At 41.1% G+C, this 26,749-nt stretch overlaps 1 protein-coding gene across 2 annotated transcripts in view; it reads left to right on the forward strand.

Annotated features, from left to right (window-relative positions):
* The first annotated feature begins 9,991 nt into the window (after positions 1-9,991).
* Positions 9,992-26,749, forward strand: part of alcama (activated leukocyte cell adhesion molecule a) — a 61,041-nt gene continuing 44,283 nt past the window's right edge. Inside the window, exon 1 of one of the 2 annotated variants that reach the window (XM_064351193.1) lies at positions 9,992-10,268. In XM_064351193.1, coding sequence (XP_064207263.1) covers positions 10,211-10,268 — 58 coding nt within the window. In that variant the 5' untranslated portion in view covers positions 9,992-10,210. The remainder of the gene's footprint in view (positions 10,269-26,749) is intronic. The other variant, XM_064351192.1, reaches the window with a different exon arrangement.

Genomic DNA, 26,749 nt, shown 5'->3' on the forward strand with positions numbered 1-26,749 from the left:
TATCCCACTGAGCTAAAGACCAAGGTTCTTCTGCCAGACTGCCAAGGAAGGTGTTGTCGCCACAAATTCTATAGATAAACCCAATGAACAGCTCCAGCATTACCTTCTTAACTACAGGAGGCTTCTGGTTGGTTGCAGGTGTTGCTGGTAGTACGTTGCAGTACCAAACATCGAATTGTCACAGTAATGTTCTTGTTTGTGCCCCTTAACAGAAAAATATATTTATAAGATGCATCAGCTTGGAATTGCAATCAACGTTAAAAACAAACAATTGTTGATTGAGTTCAAGTTGAGTCCAGGGGCCACACTGTAGCTATTTTTAAATCTAAGCTTAATGCCTTTTTGGTCCAACATCTTACATCTGCTTACAGAGTACCATGAGGTGCAAAAGGAAACAAAGTTGCAATAGTATAGAAATATATTATTAATTGTTCTATTAAATCAGAAAATTCCCACCATCATGTTACTTTTTTGAAGAGGTGTTGCAAAAAATAATATATTCCTCTGTATTTTATATTCCGGAGCAGAAGCGCTTCTCTACTTGCCTTTTTATTTGAAATATTTATTTTATGTGAGTTTTTCCATAGACTGGAACATTTTTTGACAAGTGATATTTGAATTGTGATGGATTCAAGCCAGAAGACAAACCAAAAACTGTCTAGAGATGTAGCTTTTGTGTATTCTACAGGGAATTCAAACACGTTTGTGTGATTCGGTTTTATTTTGAGCTCCGAGACTTTATGTACGGTTTCTGCGAAGGAGTTGCATAAATTACTAGCATGTCTGCTTGTGACAGGTAGTGCTGCAATACTGTATTGTCACTTTCAGTGCTAACTTTCTGTTTGGACAGTTAATAATGAAGTAATTAACCTAGGCATGACCATGCCTGCTTTATCACATAGCCCTCCAATTCTTCTGATGAAATTCCGATAAATACACAAAGAGGCTTTTTCCAGATATCTGAACCACATTGTGATACTTCTGGATCTGGACATTACCGTGCCTATGATAAAACATGCAGAGCCTGAATAATACATTACAGTAGGCCTTGGTCTGAATGTAGTGTTTGTATTGATAGGGCAGCACAGAAAATTAGTCTTGAACTTAGAGTGAATGCACAGGACAGATTAGGGCGTTCTTTGTGTTGCCAGCAACTGTGTTTTAACAGTCCACACAGTTTAAACAGAACTGGTGACGGATGAAGGCGGGGAAAAAGTCCTCATTAATGCATTGAAAGGGTTCTTCAATTATTAGTCAGGTATATAGTATAGTGTTATATTCCTAATTGTATTGTAATTGATTTTTCATTGGAGTCAGAATCCACAAATGTTTTTTTTTTGTTTCTTTCCTCTGTGTTGTGGCTTGACATAAACTGCATATAATCTTTCCCTTGGCTTCACTTAAGGCAATGTTATTATGCCAGTGTTATTACGCTTATGCCCTGATTCTCCAAGGTTTATCATGTTGCACTGCATTTGGCCAGGCAAGGAACCTGGAAGTCACTGAAGCTGACTATTAAATTCAAAATAATCTGACATTTTCCAAAATGTCAGAAATGACATAAAACATGTTTAATAATAAACTGCACTTTGGCTTTCAATATGAATGAAAGCCTTTCACATTTACCCTTAGCAACCAAATTTGCATCTCCGTTCAGAATGCAGACACCAACGCTAATGTCAAGCCCAAGCGAATTGGTGGCATTCAAATGCATCACTCCCGATGATGAATATGTGCAAACAGATTCTGTAGTAAACATATAGTCTGTGTGGGAAGTAGTACGCAACCTCCTTAGTTTCCCACTGTAGGTACTCTAGTAGCAATGATTCACCGTTACATGACCTAATTTTGTGGCAACTGGTGGGATTTTATATATGCCATGACCCACTGCTATGGTGCTCAATGATTAACAAAAAAGGTGCAAAGACATATGTAATTATACGCTAATGCAGCTGCTCTCAAACTGGGGGGCACAGACCCCCGGAGGGCCGCAACGTGGCACCAAGGAGGCTGCATTAAAAATTCTAGAAGTTCTGTCTGTACTTAATGATTTTTAATTTTGGCAATTTAATAAATCTGCTTTGGCCAATGATCAAAAATATTGTGTGCTTAGAGTGGTATGTGTTTAAAAATTATTACATTTAAATCTGTGCCAACCAATTTCAATTCTCAGCCATCCTGTGCCCACTTAGCAAGTTAGCTATAACATCTTCAGAACAGCATCACTTCTCTTAATACTTACAGTATAGCAATACTTGTGCAGAAAGCTAGCAAAATGGATGTTCCTTGTAAGACACAATTCTAGTCTGCTAGTTTTTGCAGTAGGAGACCCTACTAATAATACTTTTATTTAAATTATAATTTAAATAATTTTAATTATGAAAATTTGATTAATCTTATATAAAATATGCTTTAATGGACCATAGTGATGGCAGACCACAGTGCACCTTGTGCTTGAAGATTTTATCCTAACGCTAAAGCTATGCAAACTCCAACGGCATCTCATGACTCATCCAGAACATGCAAAAAATACAGACCTTTTCCAGTAAAAGAAAGGAATATGGGAAACAAAAAATGCAAATGACAAATATCACAGCAATCCCAGAGAAAGCACAGCAAAGCACCTTACTTGGCAACCCTGCAAATAGCCACGTGCAAAAAACCTCACACTACTGGTGAGGAATTACTACTCATGGCAGCAGTTGATATGAGCAGAGTGATGGTCAGGGAGGAAGCAGCACACAAGCTCAAGGCTATAGCACTGCCCAACAATACCAAGCAGAAGAATTTGGGACCTTTCTTTTGATGTGAAATGAAAACTGATCGAAAGGCTGAGACCGTGTGAACAGTTTTCAATGCAGCTCGATGAATGCACTGTCGTTAGCAACGCAGCTAAGTTGCTATTTTATGTTTAATACTATGTTTAATAGGTCAGAATTTTTGAAGCCATTTCATTTTGTGAAGAGGTAGAGGGAACAGCTACAGGTGAAGAGATATTTAAAATGTTGGACAAATTCGGTAAATTTGAGCTGGGAGAAGTGCATGGCTGTTTGCACTGATGGGGCCACAGTAATGTCTGACCACAGGAATGGAGTTGTTAGCCGAATTCAAGCCGTTAATCCAATGAGCGCAGCCACTCGTTGTATGGTTCAAAGTCATGCACTTGCATCGGATTCCACGACACCTGAATGTAGCTGCAGCTGTGGTGAACTACACACCGAGAGTCACTGAAATCACATCTCTTCTCAAAAATATGAGAAAATGGGCACAGAAATGGGCAAAACTGAAGAAAAGCAACTGTTCTATTCAGAAGTAGTGCGGTGGCTCTCATGCGGCAAAGTGATTGAGCGAGTGTTCAGGTTGAGAGATGAGCTGCATGGCTGAACACAAACCCAATTTGGCACGGTATTTCTCAGACCCAGAATGGGTAGCAAGAAAGGCCTATCTGTCAGACATTTTTAATGTTCGCAATGGACTTAACTGGTCTATTCAAGGGGCTTGCTCCACTATTTTGAAAGTGAGTGACAAAATAAACACATTCAGGAGAAAGACTGGACTCTGGACATGAAAACTGCAGATGAGTATCACTGACATGTTTTCAAATCTAACCAAATTGTTGGACAGCAGTTACACCGAGGATTGACCAACAATGCACGGAAAAACACTTTCATCCTTCTCACTGAGGTAAGCCTTCTTGCATTCTTGCGGCGTAATTATTTGCTAATAGGAGTGAAACATCACAGATTTGACTTATTTACGCAGCTTACAGTCCACAAAAGGGGCCTTAGACTAAACAAGTTTAAGAACCGCTGCAATACTGAACAAGCCTGCAATTCTCAAGATTTTGGATTGACTGCATGCAGTTGTAATGTGATCATATTGAATTGTTCTGTACCCGGCATATGGGCAAAGAACACACAAAGCAACACAGTGGCTTTAGTTATACCATATTGTTAGGTTGTGGTTATCCCATTGTTGAAAATCAACACAAGAAGGCAACCATCATGAATTTTGTCGCTCTGAATCTGGTGATACTTTTGGATGATGGGAATTCCAAATCAGAAACTAGATTATGTATATGTAGGTCAACAAATGGATAATATTTAATAAACATAACATTAAGCAGCCACTAGCCATACCACCCTGTAGCCATCTTGTGCCAAAGAGTTGATTCTGGGGTTAGGTTTCCCTAGTACAATACTACAACCATACTGATATTTTCCAATGAAAATACACAAATGGTAAATGGACTGCATTTATATAATGCTTTTATCCAAAGCGCTTTACAATTGATGCCTCTCATTCACCCATTCACACACACACACACACACACTCACACACCAACGGTGAAAGGCTGCCATGCAAGGTACCAATCAGCTCGTTGGGAGCAATTAGGGGTTAGGTGTCTTGCTCAGGGATACTATGACACGCCCAGGGCAGGGGATCGAACCGGCAACCCTCTGATTGCCAGACAAACGCTCTTACCTCCTTAGCTATGTCGCCCCACAAAGGAGCTACAGACCTATACTGCTAGTGCCATTAGCAGCTGGAAATGAGACAGCAGCATTGACATTGGATTTAGCATCCAGTTGCATGGACGGGTGTCACAGGAGTTTGTAGTCAGACCCAAATGCAGGGATCAACGCCAGAGGCCGGGTAGCTGAAAAAATACAAAACAACAAACATGCAGGCTCATAAGCACAATCACTAGAACTAGGAACAAGGAGCAAGAATCACTAGTGCAAAGCAAACACAAAGACCAGGCAGGGAAAGACTGTAAACAAGGAACTTCAATATCTAAACTAATAGGTGGAGAAAATTAACTAATGAGAACACACATGCAGAACAGCACACAACAAAAGCAATAATACAATCATTACAAACAATTACAAGACCTAACAAGCAAAAATGACACCAAGACAGAAATGCCCTCTGGCAGACCAAAACTGAACCATGACAGGACCCCCACCCTAACAAATGGTTCCCGACGTTCCTCCAGTAGGTCGAGGGTGAAGCCGATAGAATTTACGGATGAATTCAGGATCCAGGACATCCCAAGCTCAGACCAACAACCGTTTCTCTGGGCTGCATACCTCCCAGGCCTCAAAATTTTGGAGTGTCCCATTCGCCGACTGGCAAGGATGTGTCAAACAGTGTACAACGGCTGGCCTCCGATGATCCGAGGTGGAGGAGGTGGTTGGGGAACGTGACTGGTCACCAAAGGTTTTAACCTTGAGACGTGTAAAGTAGGGTGAACTCAGAACTGGGTAACTGGAGTATAGGCCACCAGTTTGATGTGCCTGTCAATCTTAAAATGACTGAAGAAAAACAAGGAGCCAACTTACGAGGTTCCACCTCCAGAGGAATATCAACAGCAAACCTTCTGCCCTGCATGAGGCAGGGGCACCAGCCGATGGCAGTGGTTGGCTTGCACCTGGTGTTGGGCAGAAGACCAGAGAAGAAAAGTCAGTGCCCTCTTCCATGCCTAGCGACATCAACGAACAAACCCCTAGGCAGATGGCACCTCCACATCTCTCTCAAACTCAGGGAACAAGCGCAGCTGAACCTGTACTTACGCTGAAAGGGAGATAAGCCCTGTGATGTAAATAAATTGGTGAGAAGACAAAAGGATTCATTTGCATGGGTTGGGGGGGGGCAGCTGTTGGTGGGCAAGGTGAATTGGCCTTAGGGCAGACGGCCTGGGGACAATCTCTAGTAATTTAATTGTTACATGGCATTTGTCCTTTCAAGCTGTGAAAAGGAGAAAATATGAGTGTCGGTACCTCACTTGGGGAAAACTCAAACGTCAGCGATTTTGGTCTTGAACATTGAAGTACAACCATTTCAGTGGCATGGAATATGAATGTAACAAAAGCATTGGAGGCTCTTCTTTCATTAACAGCGCAAAAAGCATTAACTAATAAACAGTATAACACACCTTATGCTTACCATATGCTTACCTGCCATAGGTTCTAGATTGTCCCTTGGAGACATATTCACCTTCCAGAATTTAATAAATGTAAATCCAATGAATACACAAGTACTAGTCAAAGGCAAGCACAGCTCTAAATTCTTTGTAGAATAACAAAATGAATACCTAAATTACATTGGGGGAGAAGCTCTCTCTAGTAAGAATTACATAAATGCACACTATGTTTATATTGTATTGGTAACTATTCCATTAAATCCTAAATTATTTTCAGGCAAATTATTTTCTATGAGTATGAGTCTGTCATGTTTAATGGAAAAGAAGACAGTTAGAGACCATAAAATGGAAACAATTAGGAACTGGGTGAGTCGTGAAATATATTAGATAGTCATTGAGTGGGCCTCGGTTGTTGTTTTTTTAAAACTGATTCACATGTACAGAAATTTATGAAAGGATTACAATATCAATTTTGTCAGTCAGCTACATCCTCAATACTGTACCAAAGACTGACGTGTGTGGATTCAATTAAAACAATTGTGACTGTTGAACCAGAATTACACTATCCACACCATTGCAGGCCATGATGCCTCTGGGCTGGTCTGAGTGGCTATTGAATGCTAAGGCATAAATTTCACAACCATTTTATACCCTGCATTAAATGACCACTGGTGCCGAACACATGTCATCCACATTTTACCAGCTCTCTAAAGATTTACTGTAACACAGATGTTGACATGGATCAAGTATTGATCAAAGTGCATTAAGCGACTGAAACAGGATCCTTATTAGCTGCAAAGTAAGACAAAAAATCTATAATTCTCCTGTAAAGCGACAACATTCCAAATGTCCACACTAATATGAACTCAAATTTATGGATAACAGAATTACCACAAGACTAACTATTTCATCTTGGTCCTATAGTTTAGTGCTTACATAACATTAAATTAATTATAATGAGAAAACTTACACTTAAGTGGACAAAAAAGAAAAACCCAAATTAAATAAACATTAAGGAAAAGAAGTACAGTATATAAAATATCCTTTATAAATTCTCACAGTGATTTCTTTGCAGTATTTTGTGATTTATATGTTAGATTAAGTTATTTAGATCTTGTTTACTCACTGCAGATTTTTTGTTGATTAAGAGCACAAGTTCATTACACATTTATATTTTGGACTTAAAATTAGTTAACTATATTATTTCAATAATGGCAATGCATAAATCCATTGACAGAACTTGTTGAAAGTAAAAATTAAAAATAGAGAATATAATGTGATATTTGAGTACAGCACAAAAATTGTAGGTGGCATATGTGCACATTAAATAAAAAAATGATTTCAACAAAAATGTGAAGCTTTACAAAAAAATCTCTCCTGTATAATTATTTGCAGTGATTTATTGTTTTTGCTCTTTTTTTGCTGCATAGATTGTTAACTTGAGTAAGAAGCAAACCTCAAGGAAGGCTGTAGCAATCTCAGTGCCTAAAGACTGACACACAGATTTTATAGAGCGCAGGAAATGCTTCATTACCCAGAAAAGTTTCTGTACAGCAGAGCAGTCTGATTCCTTGCTGAGCTTCTTAAGGGGCATTGAGCAATGCTTTCATTTTCCATTTTACTCTCAGAGACATCCACAGGTCTCTAAAGTGGCTCTTTCTTGATTCCATAAAAAACAATATTGTCTTCTTGGAAAATCTATTCTCCAGATCTGAGACGGCTCTATCCTCCATACTCAAGGGAGCTAACCTGAACAAGACATCAAAATCAAGTGCAGCAGTATTTCCAGTGTATGTGGCTTGGATGCAAACAACATGTTTATTTAAGTTTTTTACAAAATTTACAAAATTGATTTACAAAAATTTTGATTTATGAATTAAAGTATTTTTTTTTCTTTTTCTCATTTTTTAAATTCAAACATTTGATTAATTTTGGTGTTCATCAACCTTTCTGATGGTACATGAACATGCCAATAGCATTCAAATGTCAATCCACATTGAGGATAAACTTTGATTGAATCCAGGCCTGCATCTCCAACACAGTAAGAACAACAGGTCAGCATGGTTCCTGGCCATTCTGTACAATGCTGTACTGAGCAACGTTGTGCCCAGAATCTTTTTTTAAAAACTGTTTCGTTGCCTCCACTCCTGCATGGACTTCCACACTAGCACTGCAAAGGTCCACATAATGTAGCTGACGAAAACATTGGCTGGCTTAAGAGTGCCATATGCTGTTTGTGGACTAGATAGCCTTTCCAATGCTAAGAAATATTGTATGTCCTAAGTTTTGGGTAGAGTTAAGATGACTGGAAGCAGTGGTGTCTTCTGGAACCTTTGCTAGAGCAATAAAAATTTAATCCTGATAATCCACAACATTAGCAGCATTTCCACAGAGCTTACCAGGGCTACTTGCTTTTCAACAGTCACTTCCTGGCCTGGTGGAGCAACAGTCACATCTTCTCAGTGCCTCGAGCCTGTGCTTTCGGCCTTTTTGATCTACTTAGGCATCATTGGGCCAGTTGCAGTGAAGGGGCTATGAGCAAGGTTAAGTACAGAATGGAAGTATATAATTTGGGAGAGATGATTTTAACACTGCACGTGGTGTCTTCTCAGTTTTCTTTGATGTAAAGATGCACACTCCCTTTCACACTACTACTGTTTATATCTCTGGTGCATCATTATGGCATTGACTGATAACTGTGTCATGAACTGTGTCATGCCTCTGCTCACAACTGACCTGTCTCTTGTCCCACAATTTTTAATGCTGCACTATGTTGAGCCTGCATGCTCACAGTATGTTTAGCTTCTTTTTTTATGCTTTTTTATATCCATGGATGTCATTTTTCATTGTGATTTTCATTGTTTTTGCAAGTTTTGCATCCTTATCCATTTTGTACTAAAAAACCTTCCTGGAAAAGTGCTGAACTTGTTGGCCATATAATTATAATCAAAGACTATAAAGCTATAGTTTGTCCAAGGCCAGGAAGTGAATGACTTTTCTAATGCTTCTTTTGCAGCTTTGCTGTTTTCATTTGATTAGAAGCCAACAAAGACTCAATCATTTCACCACTTGTTTGTGTAGGCTTGAAGTCAGTCCAAGGAGCCACTGGATGGAAGTGATGCTGGCTTGAATTGTGACATGCTTTCAAAATCCTCTGTCACTCTGCAGAGCTGTTTTCTGCTGTGAAAACTCCTTGCTGATGAGGACATCAGCCTTATTATTACAGATGCCTAAATCTTAGCATGGGATGCAAAAACTGACATCAGTCTCACTTACTGGCTGTGAGTGATATCAGCTCAGCCAATCAAAGATTTGTCATGGATTTGAATTTAGCGATACCTGACTGGATCGAAACCATCACCTCTGGTAATGCTGCACCCTGTTCTTTTGGTCATTTCATTCTGGATCAATGACAAACAATGGACGTGGCACCATAGTATTCTTTCTCAATGCTGAGTCTATTAGTAGTTCTACTTCATGCCACCATTGTGTAGACATGGAACAGATCAATGTTCGTAAACATCCAGCTAATGCTATGTTGTTAGAAACGTAAAGGACACATTTCCCAAACTGTCATGTGAAAAGTTACCTATATTATTATTGGTTTCTATGCATATTATTGTTATTATTATTATTATTAACAACAACAACAACAACAACAATAATAATAATAATAACCAGTTAACAAAAAAGAAGCTTACAATGTTGCTCGTAATAATGGATATATACATATAATAATGATTAATTACACGGGCTTCACACCGTCGCCAACAACAGGCAATGGACAGCAGTGGCATACATGACAACGTACTGTTAACATGCATATATTAATATATAAATCTAAATTCACCAAAAAACCATCACAGTTTAACTGTTGCCTCAGTATTACATTCCAATTCGACAATGGATAGCTGCGCTCACAATACCAAAACTGGACGTGGAGGTTGGCTTAATGTGAAAGAACAGAAAACGAGTATTCAGGAATGCCCCTCAAGGTCTTTTTTGTTACGGGCGGGGGATTTCTGTGAGGGCGGGGTGAAAAGGGAGGAGTTGGCGCACAAACCCTCCGGCAAGCTCAGCGTTACTAGCCACTGTACCTGCTCGACTATACTTAGTCTCAGTAACTCAACTATCTCGGATCGCACTGCTATCTCCTGTAAACCCACAGAAATAAAAGGAAAATACGTATAAATCTCTGATCTTTCTTCGGAGGAAATAAACTCCACGAGTTCTTTCATTGCAGGTCATTGAGAAAAAGGATCAAGGAACCTTGATTTTCGAAGGATGCATTCGGCAGCCTACTACGTTGGTGCTATCATCATATCTGCGGTGTTCATTCAAGGTAACTGGTTACTGTTTTTCTTTAAATGTAAACGCTATATTGCATATCGTAACAAACATTCAATAAATTCGTAAGTGTGAGAAGAAAAAAACCTGGAACCACGGAACATTTTTAAATGACCTCAGAATTGTCCTAGCCTATTTGTATTGCTGAACAGTAATATGGGCATTAGCTTCTCAAAAATATATAATCTTTATATTACTTACCATACCATGTTTTGAGAATGAATAAATGTTTCATCTATTGTTTCAAGCAGCAACAAGTTTCGACTAGTACAGTCTCATAAATTGAGACAGACGGTTGAGACGTCCAGCCTCCAAAGTTTTATGGAACTGTATCATGCAGGACGTGCTAAGTAGCCGCCGATAATTATTAGCTTGCTATGATAGGTATTTGCATTAGGAATTAAAACATGCTATCGAAAGTCGTTGTTCCTTCCTGCTGTGCACACCTTTCGTTAAGTGCGGATGAGCATTCAGCTTGCATACAGTATTGAATCACTATAACCCTAGTTTCCTTTCAATATGAGATTATAATAACTACTCCAACAAAAAACTGCGTGCATTTGTGTAATTGTCAATGGCAAAATTTCTCGCAGGTTTCTCGTCTCGATTCGACCCTAGGTTAATGTTATAAGGCAAAAAATAAATACCGCTCTTTTTTTAAAGCGAGAGAGGACAGCATTTTATATAACGCTAGCATTTCCAAGGTACACGTGTTATTGAAGGTAATGTGTTAATAATGGTTATGAGGCAGCTCTTAAACTACACATAAAACATATTGTGTGTGCTCGTCCGACAAGATGAAAAGCATGCAAGACTCGGCTCGTGTGTGCGCAGACTGTGAACACGCGCGCGCATTATGGATTCAAGTAACCCCGTTGGTAATTGATTCAACCCAAGCGTGTGCGAACCTCCAGATATGTTATGTACTCACCGTAAATGTTTTCCCTCCATACTAAACATCAAGAGCCAGTGACTGCATGTATTATCCAAAAGCCCAAAAGCAGATTATAGAATAAAATAACATGGTATTGCCGGTTGGCTAGATAACAATCATCTTACGCGTGAGGCTCGGTTGCGGTGGGTAGAGTTGCTTTTAGTTTGTTTCACGCCTTTGCGGTGGAGTGAATTCAATGGTGTTGTGGGGGGGGGGGTTTAGTAAGTGTTATTTTGTAATTTTGGTAACCCCCTTATACTAATCCTGAGTGTTAGTACCGTGGTTGCTACATTATAATGTTGAACATGGAAGCCATCCTCTATAAAGACACCATTTTCAAAAGAACCAAGGAAAAATCATTGAAGAGATGAGTCATTTTTTGGGTTTACAAATGTCTGCTTACTCACAGTTTTTTATTACCCACAAGAAAGGTCCCTGAATTAACTGGAGTAGCTCTCTGAGAGTACTGAGGGAGGGGGAGTTGGGTGTTGGCCGAACTGGACACATACAGTTTAGGCTTTTATTAACTCATCTCTTGACGGTCATTGAGGATAGCTGACCCTTGAGAGCGAGCAGAAGTTGCTCATGTTTTTTGGTTTGATTTGAACAAGATTGCTATTCCTTTCACACCAATTAATAACTAATGGCATTAGTATTCTGTCAGCTTTGTCATATTCCTACCAAGAAAAATGCAGTTTCCCCCCTCTGAGCGTGTAAAAGTGTGGGCTTTTGACCACTAAACCTTCCAAAACTGCTGCTGTTTATTGCAAAAGATGGATGGGATTATGTCACCTTTAGCTGCATCGTTAGGCTCCGGACAAAGAATGTGGTGACAGAAAAAGAAATGGAAATTGTTGCAGTGCTTTGTGATGCATGCTGCTACATGCGTACTGTCTTATCTCATTTTGTGTTTTCTGGTTTGGAACAAATGAATAAATGAAAAGTAACACATCAATTTAGCCACCAGAATCAGGCAGCTTCTCTTTTCAGAGACCTGTGTCTGATTTGGAATAAAGGTGGAGGGTATGAGAGAGAAAAAAAATGAGATGGTGGTGATAGTGGTTTCCTGACAGGAGCTATTGTCGGGGTATATTATCCCAGGGGAGGGGGGTGCAATGAATGGGGAGTGGTAGGCAGATTTGAACTTGGGAGCTGAATAGCCACTAGAAAAAAACAGGAGTGTCCCCCCTCTACAGGATGTAACAAATAAAACAGATAGTATCACCCGGTGGAAAAATATATGCTTCCTTAGATACAATGGAACACAAATCACACAGAGCTAGAAATTGAACATTTCTGTGGTGGTGTGGCAGTTTGAACGATTTAAAAATGCATCCCTAAGGGCATCCAGCGGCGTTTTACTGCTTTTAATGCTCGGGTGACACAGACATGTTATGTCCTTTTAATAATTCTCTGGAAAATAGAGATATATATAAGCCATTTCAACACTTTTGTGTGTGTGGTGAAGTTGGTGGGGGCTTGTTGCTGTGAATGTGTTGTTTAACTTTAAGTAAATTTCTTGAAACAATAGCAGTAGATAGAGCAATAGAGTTGGTGTGGTATACAGACATTGTGTGTTAGCAGCATTTCTTTCTGCCTCGGGCATAAAGAATGGCAGTTATGTAATTCATTTGATTTGCCTAGACCTGTAAAATAACTTCACAGGTTTAAAAAATGTTAGAATGAACATTGAGTGAACTGGGGAGGGTTTTTCTTAATCACCTGGGCTGTGCATGTGAGCTTCTTGGACAAGGACCCAGGAAAGGGGCTTATACAAGGCTTTCTGCACCTTTCTTCACTTTGCTTTCAGAAAGGTTACTGTCCTCCTGTAGTATCAGTCTTTCAGGTCACTGACTGAAGCAGACATGTGCTTCCCTTGTTTGTTAAGACCTGCTTATTTCTTCTACAAGCAAAGTAGGATGAAGTGTTCTATACACCATCCTGCAAGAGTCTGAGATTCAGCATTCAATTATTTTTCTCAAGCGAGGATGAAAGACTCTCTCTCCTTCTCCCTACCCACAGTCAAAAGAGCTTAGATTTCTGTGTATCACATCTCTGAACCACATTCGTCAAACTGTATAATATAGCGTAAATACCATGACAAATTTGTGGGGCCTCTCTCAGTACATTTCCAGAATTGACTTGCAGGACTGCACCCTCTCTCTCCCATATTCAACAGCTCGGCACTTGAAAGGGTGGCCCTTTTCCATAGAGCTGATACAATAGAGCCAAAAAGATTCCACAGTGTAGAATGACCATAACTACCTCAAACTGCCAGCCGCATCTCATTTGCAACACTGGATTAGCCTCTTATTTATCTACCTTCATTTGGATCTATGGTTTTTTTTTTTTTACATTTCTTTATTTTCTTGGAACTCGGTGGTGCATCAGTTATGAATGAGGCAGTGCATCATGGCAAATGTAGGTGTGGGTTTGCCACATCAAAGACCCCTTCAGATCTGTCAGTGCATCACAAGGATTTTTTTCAGTTTTTTGTGCATTTCCTGCTACCCTGCATTTCCTTGCTTTGGTGATGTTATTATAAATAATATCAGTTGACTGACAAAAAATTTAGACTGCACCAAGTGGAACCTGAAATATTTTTTATTCTTCTTTTTGTGTGTGTACGTGTGTGTGTGTGAGGGAGAAAGGAATCTGTGTTTAATGCGAAGGAAAATTAAAAATTCTACTAGAGCAACTGTGCCAGGCACAGTCTCCTTAGGGATGGACCACAGCTGATAACAAAATGTAGCTAGTAACTGGAATGTTTTATGCTGTCATGCCGGTGAATTTGATTCATGGTGTGAATAGGGAATAATGATTTATCATCCTACAGGGACATAAATGAACTGTGTCGGCTTCCTGTCAATTTCAATTAAAGCTAAAATTTCAGCGGCGTTTGTTGAGAAAAATGGCTTCGGAATTTTAATTAGCGTATTCGATTAACTGTATTTATCAACAGTCTTTCTCAAAGCCTCAGCCGGTGCAAAGCCATCCCATTTCGTCAGATCTTTGCATCTTACTCCAGCTGACAGAATTGGGGCCCTTGGAGGGGCAGTAGGTGTCCCAAAACAGCACGCAAATGTGAGCATTTGTGTAATGTGTTGGATAGAACTCAATCATCTGAAAGCCAGCGGATTATGGATGTGATGATTTGGCAAGCTGGCTGACCGTTTAATTAGTCATTAGGATGTATCTGTTACGGGGAATCCGGCACTTTCTCTATTGCCTAAGCAAACCCCCCGCAGGACCCTGCTTTGGTTTGAGAGGAGGGGGAACAGGGCCATAAGAGCCTTTTACAGAAAATTGTGTCCAGTCATGTGATGAGCGAGGCATCTGGTCTTTCCTTCATACTCTTGTGGCACCCCGTCCCATAGCCTTAGTTTCTCACCCCACTACATTTGGGGAGGTCAAGCCTGTTATGGTGATTTTTCAGGACACATATTTTGATAGTTTATTTTTCATGTATAATATAAATGCTACAGTATAATCAAATAGCAACATTTAAATTGCCAACTTGCCAGAAAATAATAGTTGTTTGCTTTTGTGATTTAAAAAAAAATTAGCCGCTTACCTTTTATGTGTAATCATCCCTCTCACTGGAGGGAAACGCATCGTAAAACCTGCTGTGCGTATTTTTGCTCGTATGGGATGCATCATTTAATGAAATATGTGCTCCCAAAACACTATTTGTGACAAAACGTCTGTTTGAAACCTAGCTGCCTCGAGGCTTCAAAATTCCATTGCAGTTGGGGACTCAGAATCGACTAGGTGCATGTCTCCTTTGCACCATGATTAACAAAAGAAACCAGTCGTTAAACTAAAATGCTTTCTACCACATCATAGACAACATCTTGTTGAAGAGCTACATGCAAAAGTCTTGTTGTTCAATCTAAATTTACCGGTCTAGCTATGTGGGGCTCTTTGCCGGCATAAGTTGGACCGACGCTGGCAGCTGTAGCGCATTTAGGTCACCTCAATACATGAAAGTGAATGAATAAATAATATCCGATTAACATCTAAAACATGTCACAGTGAGTTCTTCTTGAAATAAAATGTGTAACAATGCCTTCAATGTGGCTAGATTTTTTATAATGACCCCATTGATTTTGGTACAGCATTAAGTGCAGGCACTATTGCTCATAAACAGTCAAATTAGCATAATAATTTCTGACTTCTCAAGTATAAAAGTAACATCGATGAACTGTCGGTGCACTTTTGAAACAATTTAATACCTCTATCGACTCTAATTTTGTATATTTCCTTGTTAAATGACCTGTTAAAGTGAGCCCAGATGCCAATTTTGTTTTATGTTTGTGTGTGGAACGCACATTGCTATTACACTGTGGGCAGAACTTTCAGCCTCCCTACTATATTGCTCATCTCTTCATCGGCTAATGGACTAATCTTTGCTCTGTTGAAGTGGGACCACATTTCAGAATTTCTCAAATGACTTCTGGGAGATGTATCCCTTTAAAGAAAATATATCATCTTGTCCATCCCACCCACCCCACCCCACCCATAACATTCTGTGTTCCTCCTCCCCAGTTTCACAAGATAATGATAATGATATTGATATTGTATTGAAATGTAAAATGATAAAGATAATGTGTATGTTTTATTATTCATTATTTTCGGGTGATTGTTTCTGTGGTCTGGTTGCTGATGTGTACACAGCATGGAAATCTGCATTTGGAGATTTTCTTTGTTACGTGTCATTTTGTGGACACACGAATGGCGCTAGTTTCAGTTTCACCCGAAATGAAACAGCGGAATTTCAATCGGGGCTGACCGTAGAGCAGACAGTCAAGTGCGGAAAACTGTCTCAGAGGCCCACCCCTCCCCGGGTGCCACACCCCGCGGGGCCTTGAGCGACGCTGCGGAAAGCCTCGCCGTAATAAGGCATGAAGCTCACGAAAGTGCTTCTTAATTCCTGCCGTCGCATGGAGCCCGCTGGGAGCGGTCTGATTTCGATTGGATTGTGAGGGCCCTTGGGGCCGGCTGTCAGAGCGCACTTAAAGAAAATCAATAGCCATCAAAAAAATCTTAACTAACTATAAACTCTCACCCTTCCGGCTGTCGTGGGCAAACCGATCTCCTGTTAGCGAGGAAACGTAAGAGGGCCAGTGTCAAATTGGGCCGGTTTTTTTTTTTTTTTTGGGTGAAATCACGAAGGGAGTGGCTGGCGAGGTGCATTTGAATGCACAGAATCATTGTTATTATAATGTTTGTGATGTTGTTATTTATTCAGCTCTGACTGTTTTTTAGAACAAAAAATTCACGGGAGGACTTTGAACTGAAGGACTTCTCCATTTTTGAGGCTTATGTGTGCTTAAATGGGCTGTTTCAGCTGTCTTTACAGCATTACAGGCCTGTTAATATAAATGTATTGATGCGGAGGCCAGCGTCAGGGTCGAAGGATTAGCATTGATCGCCAAAGCACCCATTACCTGCCTGAATGTATTCTTTTGCATGCATTCACTGCTTTTGCAAGTGGTGTTTAATGGGTCTTTCTTGTCATTTTGTTTTAATAGACCCGCTGCCTCTTTTGATGCGTCTTTCATTCAATGTGCCTGCTTGTACATATATAAAGAAATCAGACGTAAAGAAAAAAAAGAAGGAATTTCTCTGCTAAATCCCCGCTAATGGTGTCAGTGTAATCCCCTCACTGCTATCTAATTCTGTTCTTATCAATGCGTCAAGGTAATCTGGAAAAGTGATACAATTGTGTTCCTGTCTGAAGAAGTAGGCTGTTTTTTGTGCTGCTGGAGACTGTTCGATCCAAATGCATTTCAAGACAATTAATGTTAAATGTTTGTTCTGGCATTTATGTTTGTCGCAAGGAAAAAAAGGTCACAAATTGCATTGGGTGTTTGCTTTAATCAGATTCAGTCAAAAGCCGTCTGATACTTCGAACGCATCGATACAGCTTGACATTCAAAGCCAGGCAACCATTTTGTGCAAAATAGAGACTAAAATAATGCCTTGATTCTGCCTTTATTTTTCTGGACATCTCCCTTTGATGCTGTCTGTGATGTGTAGATAGGACTTTGCGGGTTCAGGGTCTTTGAACCGTCCATGCACGTGCCTGGCCCCTAACAGAGGCTTTGAAACCAAGAGGGCTCGGGCAGAGAGTAGCGACATATTTTATCTTTTTTGTATGCTTCTCACTGAAGAAGGGCAGAGAAACGGGGGGGGGGGGAGGGTCTCTCACAGAGCTGTTGATCTGAAGGCACTTGGTGTCACGGGTAAATCTATTATGGGTGAAGTGGAGCGTAGCTGTGCATTTTATGGTGATGACTCTGTTCAAAGAGGCTGATTACCAACAACATGGGTGGAGAAGGCAGCCGGGTCATGAGGAAGGGGGAGAGGGTTCCGGAATTTGCACCGTCTGTGAAATCACAATGTAAGAATTCGTTGGCAGCACATGGAATTTCCACGCCATTGCTCACAAAACCTGAGGATTGCAAAAAAAATAAAGTAGGACTCCCCAACTTTCACTTCCTGTTAAATTTGCCAATGATTCATTGTTCAACCTCCTGAGAAAAGTGTATATTAGTTCCCAGAACAGCAAAGCCAGGTGGGAGTTAACTTTTTAGCCAAGGCTTCTATTTCCCACCTGAGCCAACATGATGGCAGTGAAGGGGAGTGATGTGAGACCAGGGAAATGGACAAGGTCAAGAAGTTCCAAGACGTTATTTAAGGAAATAATTTACTAACCTACAAATAGCTGGAGTGTGAGGGAGATAAGCTCTGTGGCGCCTTGATAGGAGGGGAAGGCTGGGCACAAGCCATTTATTTGAGGGAGGCTTGTCTGTTTGAGTGGAAGATGGATGCCTTCGACAGTTATTTGCCCCTTGTGGCTTATCAAAGTACATAACACTAATGAAGCATGAACCAATGTTATTTGGAGCACCATTTAATGCCATCCCCCCCATGTCTGTGCCCTTTTCACCTGAGAGCCTGTAAATCAAAATTTGAATGGCTGCATTGTTATCTTAGTGAAGCCTAGTGATATATCCAGCTGTTTAATTTAATGCTCATTAATGATGGGAACAGTGGGGGTGGAGAGTGGGTGAAGGAAGAGACTCAGATCAAATAGAGATGTAAGCCAGGTTTCGAGTTTAATACTGAAGTTACTGAAGTCTGATGCATTACAGCCTCACAGAGAACTTTAATGTGTACTGCCCAGGTGAGACCCTGTCTTTGGGAGACAACCTTGATATCATTGTACTATATATATATATTTATATATGTATAGAGAGAGGGTGTGAGAGAGAGAGAGAGAGAGAGAGACACAGAGAGAGAGATTCTTTAATTATTCTTTTCCTTCTTTTCCTCTGGGAAAAATAGAGAACCCCATTAAAGTAACTTCTTTTCGCTGCTACAAAATAACAACTTTCAGCAAAAGCCAGAAATAAAACTTCTGTGGTGTTTGTTGGGTTTTTTTCAGTTTAGTTTTCAGAAAAAGCAGCTTCTTCCTCTTGCTTTCTTTTCATTGCTCACGTTGTTCTTACGCCTAAAGCATCAGTCCCCCTTTTCCAAGCTTAAATTATAAAACCCTGGCGATGGGCCGGTGTTGCACTTAAGAAGATGCGGGAAAGATGTACTCTTTCAAGCGACAAATTAATATCCGCTTCCGCAACTCCAGTCAAGTATGCGCGCACAGGTTCCCAGCTTTTATTGTAGTCATCTCATATTTGCCCTCAAGGGAGCAAAAGCAGAGACGTTCGCAAACAGCGCATTATTCAGACACAGCATGCCCCCCCCTCCCCCCTCCCCCCCCAGTGCATTTGTGGAGCACAGGGAACTTCTTTACTGCTCGGCTCTACCTGTTCCAACATATCGCGCTCGCTCCAGGGCTTCGCTCTGTCAACTCTCTCCAAAATCCTACCCTCTCCCACCAGCTCACAAATCTGCTTCTGCTGTCATGTCATGACTTTTTTTTTTTTTTTTTTTGACTGTGATTTAAAAAAAGATCTGGTACACGGAGTGCGCACGCCGTGCGGGGCGCGTCTGCGCTTGTATTTTTATTTTGGAGGTGGTCTGGGCCGCAGTCGCCGGCCTCGAAAGGGGCGGGTTTATGGTGGATTCAGTCGTGGCTCTCCCTTTTGGGGATATAAATCCATCCCTCTGCTCAGTTCCCTGTGCCTGTGCCTCTCTACTGCCCCCCCCCCCCCCCAGCCCCTCCCCCCTTCTCCTCGCACGCCCGCGACGGCAGCACCGCCGTTCAGCTCAAACTGATTTATTCTCCATCCGGAGGGGTCAAGTACAATTGTTTCAGTGTTAAAAGAGCTATAAATGTGTAAAACGGGAGATAAAGGAGGAAAAATAAAAGTGGATCATCGAGCAATGGCAGAGAAATAACTGTGCTTTATGGTGAGGTAGAGACTCCTCCTGCAGAGACGGGTCTAACATTAACCCTGCTCTTGAAAGAGAGGGATCCCAGACAGTCTGCCGGAGGTTTAGGAAGACCCCATCTGGTTGGGTCAGCTTTTGTTTCACACAGCAAGTCAGCTTGTTCCTCTTAAGTTTGGGTCTTTTATCATTTTAACATCCAGGTTAGGCCGGGGAGGTCCCCTGCTTTGTGGCTTTGTGAACATCGTATTGTGTGACATGCGTTTCAAAACCAATACAGCGATGTTCTGTCCTGTTTGCCATTTTATGTACTGTCATGATGGGAGAGAAAAGGAATGCATAAAAATAAAAAGGTAAATAAAAAACATTACAACACTGATCCTCTATATTGTCGCTCATCTATGGTGCCCCCCCCCATTCCCCCACACACCCCCTTCTCCTTTTGGAAGAAAAAGCTTTCTTCATGAAATCCTGAAGTACATCTCAAGCTGTGCACAGGACCAAAGACTTAGCCTTACACCTAGTGGGCCTGGTATGGGAAGTAATAAAATGTGTATGTGAGAGAGAGGGAGAGAGAGAAAGAGAACAGAGGGGGATGGTGGTGGGGGGCTTGCAGTCTAGAGGTATGCTGTGACCCCCCAGGCACACTTTCCAATAAACACAAAGATTTTGTAGTTCTATAGCACCGCTCTCTTCCCATTTCGATACGGGGGGCAGTCGCTGCTCAGAGTCATTTGCCGGGTGGAAAGTCCTCTGGTCACATTAGCGTCTGATTTCAGACTATATATTACATATTCTTGCTGTGTTTCTGCTGTTCTCCAGCAGATTAACTCCAACATGGCGAAAGCAATCAAGCAGAACTAGATAATTGCTAAGTGTTGCTGTGAGTATGTTTTAGACATGTTTTTAGCCTATTTAGCTTTTGTATTCTTGCATGTTGAGTCAAACTTGGAGTGTCTCAAGGTATGCGCTGAAAGTTTGTGAGTGATAATGCACTCCTTTTAGTCTAATTATAACTGCAGCTTGGAGCAGAACCTCTCCACACCTTATAGGGTAAATAGTTGTGATATCATTTGTACCAGTCAGTAGATAACACCAGCTCCTGCAAAGCTATCTTTAAATTGACTCATGGTTGAAACATTCTTCCGGGAAAGTTGGCAAAATGCACTACTGATGGTCTGCGGCATTGTACACATAATGTGTGTTTGCCTGCACTTTGCTGAACTTCTCGTGTTGAAAGTGCACTGCACATTATCTTGAGTGTTTACCTCCTCTCGTGGCAGATTCTACAAACTGTTTTTGAAAGAGAGTTTGCCTGAGGTAAGAGGGGGGGTGTGCTTAAACGCTCTTTGTTCTCATGGCCCAGACGGAAGCTCTTCTTTTGCCAGGGTTTTTCCGCCCTACCGTTTTCGCTGAAAGGAAACACAGGAGCTATATTTGTCCCCATTGGGCTGTTCATCAGTCAGTAAATGAAATTGACCTCCTCAACAGAGACGTCCTTTCTTCTTGGACCAGAAGCCTTCTGACGGTCGCCAAGATTGCCAGTGCTGTCAGAGGCAATGCTGCCTTTCCCTTGACATTAAGACCGAGGGCTTATTAAATAGGCAGAATTTCGTCAACTTTAAAAAATTTCTCTGGAATGTGATCTGTGTCGACTGTGAGATTCAGTGGTGAAAGGATCTGACGCACAATACCACTGTGGCATGTCACTGCTCCCGTTACTCCTCATGAATGCTTTGCCACGGAAATGACCGCTCTTGTTTCCATGAATCACTCCTCTTTTTTGTTCTTTGTAGTTTTGATGCTTCAGAGCTCTGTATTTCCTGCCACAGCACAGACCTTGGCTTCCTGCGTCCCCAGCTCCAGCCTTCAGACCTTTCTAGAAGCATCTGCGCTGTATTGTCCCAGGCCCATGTGCCCACGCACCGGCATGAGACAATTACTCAGCCCTCTCTGAGACGCACACGCCTTCGACACTTGCATTATTTAAAATGGAGTTCGCATTTAATTGACTGAAAAGGCACCTAATTGTGTGCTGTCCATCATAAACCATGAGTTTTCATCCACGGAGTCTCTTCTCCCCCTTTCACAGGAGAGTCCGAAGGGCCGTGTTTTATTTTGGAAGGAGCAGTTGTCTTCTTGGACCGGACGCCACTATTGTGCATTGAGCGCTCTCCCCCTTTCGCCCAGCGGCTGAAGCAGCACACAAGCGGCGGAACTCGGCTTCAGAATGTAGACACGAGCATCTCGCAAGCAAGGAGAGATTATTAACAAACATGGCTGCTGCCCTGCCATGTGGGGCCATATCAGATTCTAATCCTATCCAGTGTCAATGATGTGGACAGCTGTTGCTCTGGAAGAGAAAATTGTGAATGCAATAAACCACCCCCCTTTCCCTGCTCCCATCTGGACTGCACGTATGGACAGGCTTGAACCCGTGTCAGCTGCAGAATGGAATCTCTGATTCGCATTCAGCAAGCCGTACCTTCAGAAAGGGCTGACTGCTCTGAGACTATTTTTTTTATACCTGCTTCTCGGAAGCTGTTTTTATTGACTGTGCTACCATTAATGCTTTCAAAGGGATTGGTCTCCGGTGGGGCTGTCATAATTGGGCAGCAGGTCATGGTTTTTCACTTCCAAAACTTTGGTAAAGCCCGGGTTCTGCACTTGGGTGTTTTTGTGGTCTTTGTGTCAAACAACCTTACTTCCCCTCAGGCCACAATGGCTGGTTTCTTTCTTTAAGAATGCCACAGGCCGCACTAGTTTAACTCTTTTCACTTGTAGTATTGGAATTAAACCTCTGCAACAACAGAACAATATATGCACACTGGGCATTGTGGCATTCTCAGCACACACAAACTGTGGTTGCAGCCCACAAAAGCTGATCAAAAACATCTGGTCACTCTATTTCTGATTTCCCCCTGTGTATTCACCCAGGGGCTGCTTTCTATTTGCTTTATTGAAAATAATTTTTGTTTTTAAAAAGAAAATAAAGCATAGTATTTCCTTTCTTTCAATTTTCATAATGACTGGGCTTTGTTTATACCCTTTAAAATGAAATTTCAAACTTTAATGAAATCAAGAGGGAAGCGGAGGAGAAGCACCTGCCCTGAGCTCCATTTGAAGTAGAGCTGAGGGGGATTTCTGCTCTTTCATGCTTTGTGGAAATCTTTTCCAAGGAAGCTTAGGAGTTAAAAGCTTTGGCGGTGGTTGAGCGTCTTCTCATAGATGGCGATAATAATAGGTTTGTCATGGCATGGTGTTGATTTGATGTGTTTTGTACGTGTCTGCTCAGAAACAGCGGCCATGATATAATTGATGGAATGGAGCTGCAAATAGCTCAGTTTATCAGGCATCCCACAACTCCTGTTTTGGCAGTATTGAGAGGTCCAAATCTTGGAGATGTTAATACAGTGGACGTCTTCCCTATGAGTACAGGAGCATTGGATAGGCGCCCTAGCATAGTTTGGAAAGTTTATACGTGTGTCAGGAACTAAGAAACTTTTGATGAACACTGTCAAAGTTCTGCATCTTCAGGATTAGAACACAAACAGAATTTGACTGTTATATAGGGTTCTGGGCTTTTCATAGCTCGGAAAGTTGCTGTGAAGCTGGTTGGACAGAGTGTTCCAAATGTCTTGTTGGTCGTCACCCAAAAAGTAGCATCAAGTTTGGTCTTGTGTAATCCATAGACAAAAAAATACTCCTACAACTTCAAAGAATGTTGTAGCAGACATCTCCAGGGCAAAATTGCATCCTCCTTGCATGTATTCTGATTTTGTCAAACCATTTGGCACTGAGAATCAAACAAAGGGAAGGATTTTAGAACACGGCAAAATTTCATGCTGTCATCAGCAAATGATCTGCCTCTTTGAGGCGAGTTTAGTTTTAAGGCCACTGAATTATTTGTGAACTCAAAGTACCTACGTTGGAAGCCCTGTGCAAGAGATCTGTTTACAGCATTAGCCCACAGGAAGGAACAGTCTCAAAGCAAAGTCTCAAAGTCTGCATTAATCTGAAGCCATCCTATGACAGCTATGATAGATCCTGCAGTTGTGGAAGCAGGATAATTTGAAGAATTTCTTAGTCATCTGAAGTGAGATTGTGGGGGCAGGAGAAATGGATTAGGTGTAAGAAGTTGCATTATCAAATAATTATCCCTCTGGTGCATGGACGTGTTTGTCTGTGTGGATGCACGTGTGTGTGTGTGTGTGTGTTAGTACAGTACACACATGTGCTTACATTTCTCTTCTTTGCTTTATGGAACTTGATTTTGGTTGATAAAATGTATTTTTTAATTACCTGTGAGCAATCAGTGATAAAATTAGTGTGTAACTTTAATTAGCCAAGCTTTTACTGAGATGGCCAATGAAAGGTGTTGGAATGTCAGAAGCCTTTCATTTAGTGGATCTGAAGTTATCTTTGAAGATATCAAGGTCTAATGCAGGGAAGGGAACTATCAGATCCCCATCCCTGCTGTCGAGTTAACGAATTAGACATGTACGGGTTTCATACACTTGAGGAAGGTAGCAAAGTACAAATTATTTTAAGGTTAGAAAAGTGAAACTCCCAAAGGTAGGCAAAATTACATAAGACATTACCGAACACGTAAAAAGAGCCTCTTTGTGTTTTAAAATGTACATTTTTGTTTCCTGGAGGACAGTCGAAACGGGAATGTCCCACACCATGCACAGAGCGTGCGCTGTATTGGTGGAACCTACAGTAAGTCTTCAGTTACTCTGCTGACGGTCTGAAGGCGGATTATGTTTCTGCATTGGAATTGAAAGAAGTGATGGTAGCCGCACACTGCTGAAGTTGCCCTGCGTGTCTTCACTTCGTGTGGTTACCGCTGAGTTCACAGATGCATAAAGGCACGCTCCCTTCATGATTTAATCATAAGGGCTGTCAGTGGGGGCTTAAGGCTAGGAGCACCCACAGGGATTTCAAAGGTGTCTTCAAACCTTCAAGGGCTCCTTGAGTCATCCACACTTGATTCTACACACTTCTAGGACTGTTCTTTTGCACAAACAGAAGTTACCTTCCAATGAGGGTGGGCATTATGAGCTAAAATCATATCATCATACGTTTAAAATCTTATGATAAATTCTAAACACAGCATATTGTTGTTTAACACCTAGAATAAATATTATTATTAATAGGTATGCATTAACATGTTGCGTAACACCATCTTATTCAGGAATAGTACAGCTGAGCTAAATGGATCAAGAACATGTTGAGACTAGTGCTGGTTTAGAAGAAAATGTGAATACGAACGAATAGCAATGTTACAGGCATTTGAGATACCTTGCCTGAGCATACTGTGATATGCAAAATATCCTTTAAACCACATCATGCATAAAATTAAACTGGATATTTGGTGCAAACAATATATCACCCATCTCTACTCTTGATAGAGTTTTGGATGTCAGAGTTCTGCACAATAAAAATGGGAAGAATGTTGGTGTATCTTACAACAATATTATAACCTCAGACACAAAATTATGGAACATTTCTCTGTAATTTACTGAAGGATGGTGCCATCTTGGTATATATGTTTGTGTGCTATTGGAATGGACCAGGGTGTTGGTGAGACAAATTCATTACAAACTGACAGTTGGGATCACAAGCCTGACATGTACAAATAATTTGAAAATGAGACATTCCTGTTGAAATCTGGGCATCTGCCAACTCTAGCACCGGACGTTGCCAGATGACACATGACTGGATGACAATCATCCTGAAAAATTTGAGGGTAACCATGTTTCAACGTATCAGTGATTCACACATATGCTCTGCTATGAGTGAACAGTATTAGTCAATATTATCATGTATATACCTCCCTCAAAATAACTGCGTCATCTGAAGGGGATATTCATTTAGCTAATTTTCCACCAGTCTATTCTTTACCAGGTGGTGATTCAGTTGACAGACTTCGTCTTTTATCAGAAGCATGCATTGTTCAATCAGTGAGAACTACACCGAGCTGACGTGTCACGTTGGAAGTTACTATAGTGAACAGCTCTATGATTGCACCCCCTGGCTGTGAGTATGAATACAGCCTGCCACGGTGAAAATTGAGCACTCAAAAGTGTCAAAAATGAACATTATTATTACACTTTGGACACATAGCTACAGTTATATATTAAATACATTTGTGCATGCTAATTGAGCTTTTATTTGGTGAAAGTCACATTTAGAGGGCATTCTAATGCTTGTTTGAGTGGTCCCATTAGACTGCATTTGAAAGAGAGTGGAGCAGTTCTTGGGGTGACCAAAACTCCACAATAAAGATGTGACAATACTATTGTCAATACTAACTAGCATTGACAAATTAGTTTGGAAAAATTGACCTAAAAAGTAAAAAAAAAAACGAAATTATCCTTTAATATCGGGCTGCCGGGTGAAATTTATAGAGCCGGGACAAAATGATATTATTAGGCTATAGGGATCTGGTTGCTCCCCCCCATTGGCGGCCCTGCCTGTCTTCTCTAAGGTGGTTTTATAGCAGCCACATTATTTACCCTTAACAAACACTATTTAAACTGTTTAATCTTAGAGGTGCTTTTAGAATTGATACCTGTATTCTCTTAGGTTGTGTCATAGGTTGTGTCATAGGTTGAGGTTAAAAAGGAGTCTTCTGGGTACTGCGGCCTACCAAAGCTGTGGCTCTTTTTTGCAAGAGGCTTCTGAAAGGCTTCTGAGCCCGGTCTTTAATTCGGTCGTATGTCACTGACGGTGCTATATATGACAGCCTGGCTGAGTGGTCCATTATTGATCGTGTGCGATTCACCGCTCTCTAATTTAACCCCGCGGCGAATTCGAGGAGCCCTTCTGCGTAAGCTGGCGCGTTCTGCCAATCAAGAGGCGGCGAGTCATTTCGGCTCCGGCATTTGTTTACGCCCATTCGCGCTTTTTTTGATCGCGGCAGATGGCGGCTGAAAAACATTTTGACCTGAAACAATGAACTTTGGATGGCTCAGCGCTGCGGCTAATCATCGCAAACCCTCGGACCCCACATTTTTCAGCCGGACTGATGTGTAATAGATTATGGAGAGCACATTCCACCACACAACATGGTACAGAATCAATTTAGCTGCATCTGAAATGGCAGCTCAATAAGAGAGGTAGTACACTGTAAAATAAACTTAACAACATTTCTTGTTGAATAATGGAGTTGCCAGTAG

This window comes from Anguilla rostrata, chromosome 9 (assembly GCF_018555375.3).
Source record: "Anguilla rostrata isolate EN2019 chromosome 9, ASM1855537v3, whole genome shotgun sequence".
Lineage (NCBI taxonomy): Eukaryota > Metazoa > Chordata > Actinopteri > Anguilliformes > Anguillidae > Anguilla > Anguilla rostrata.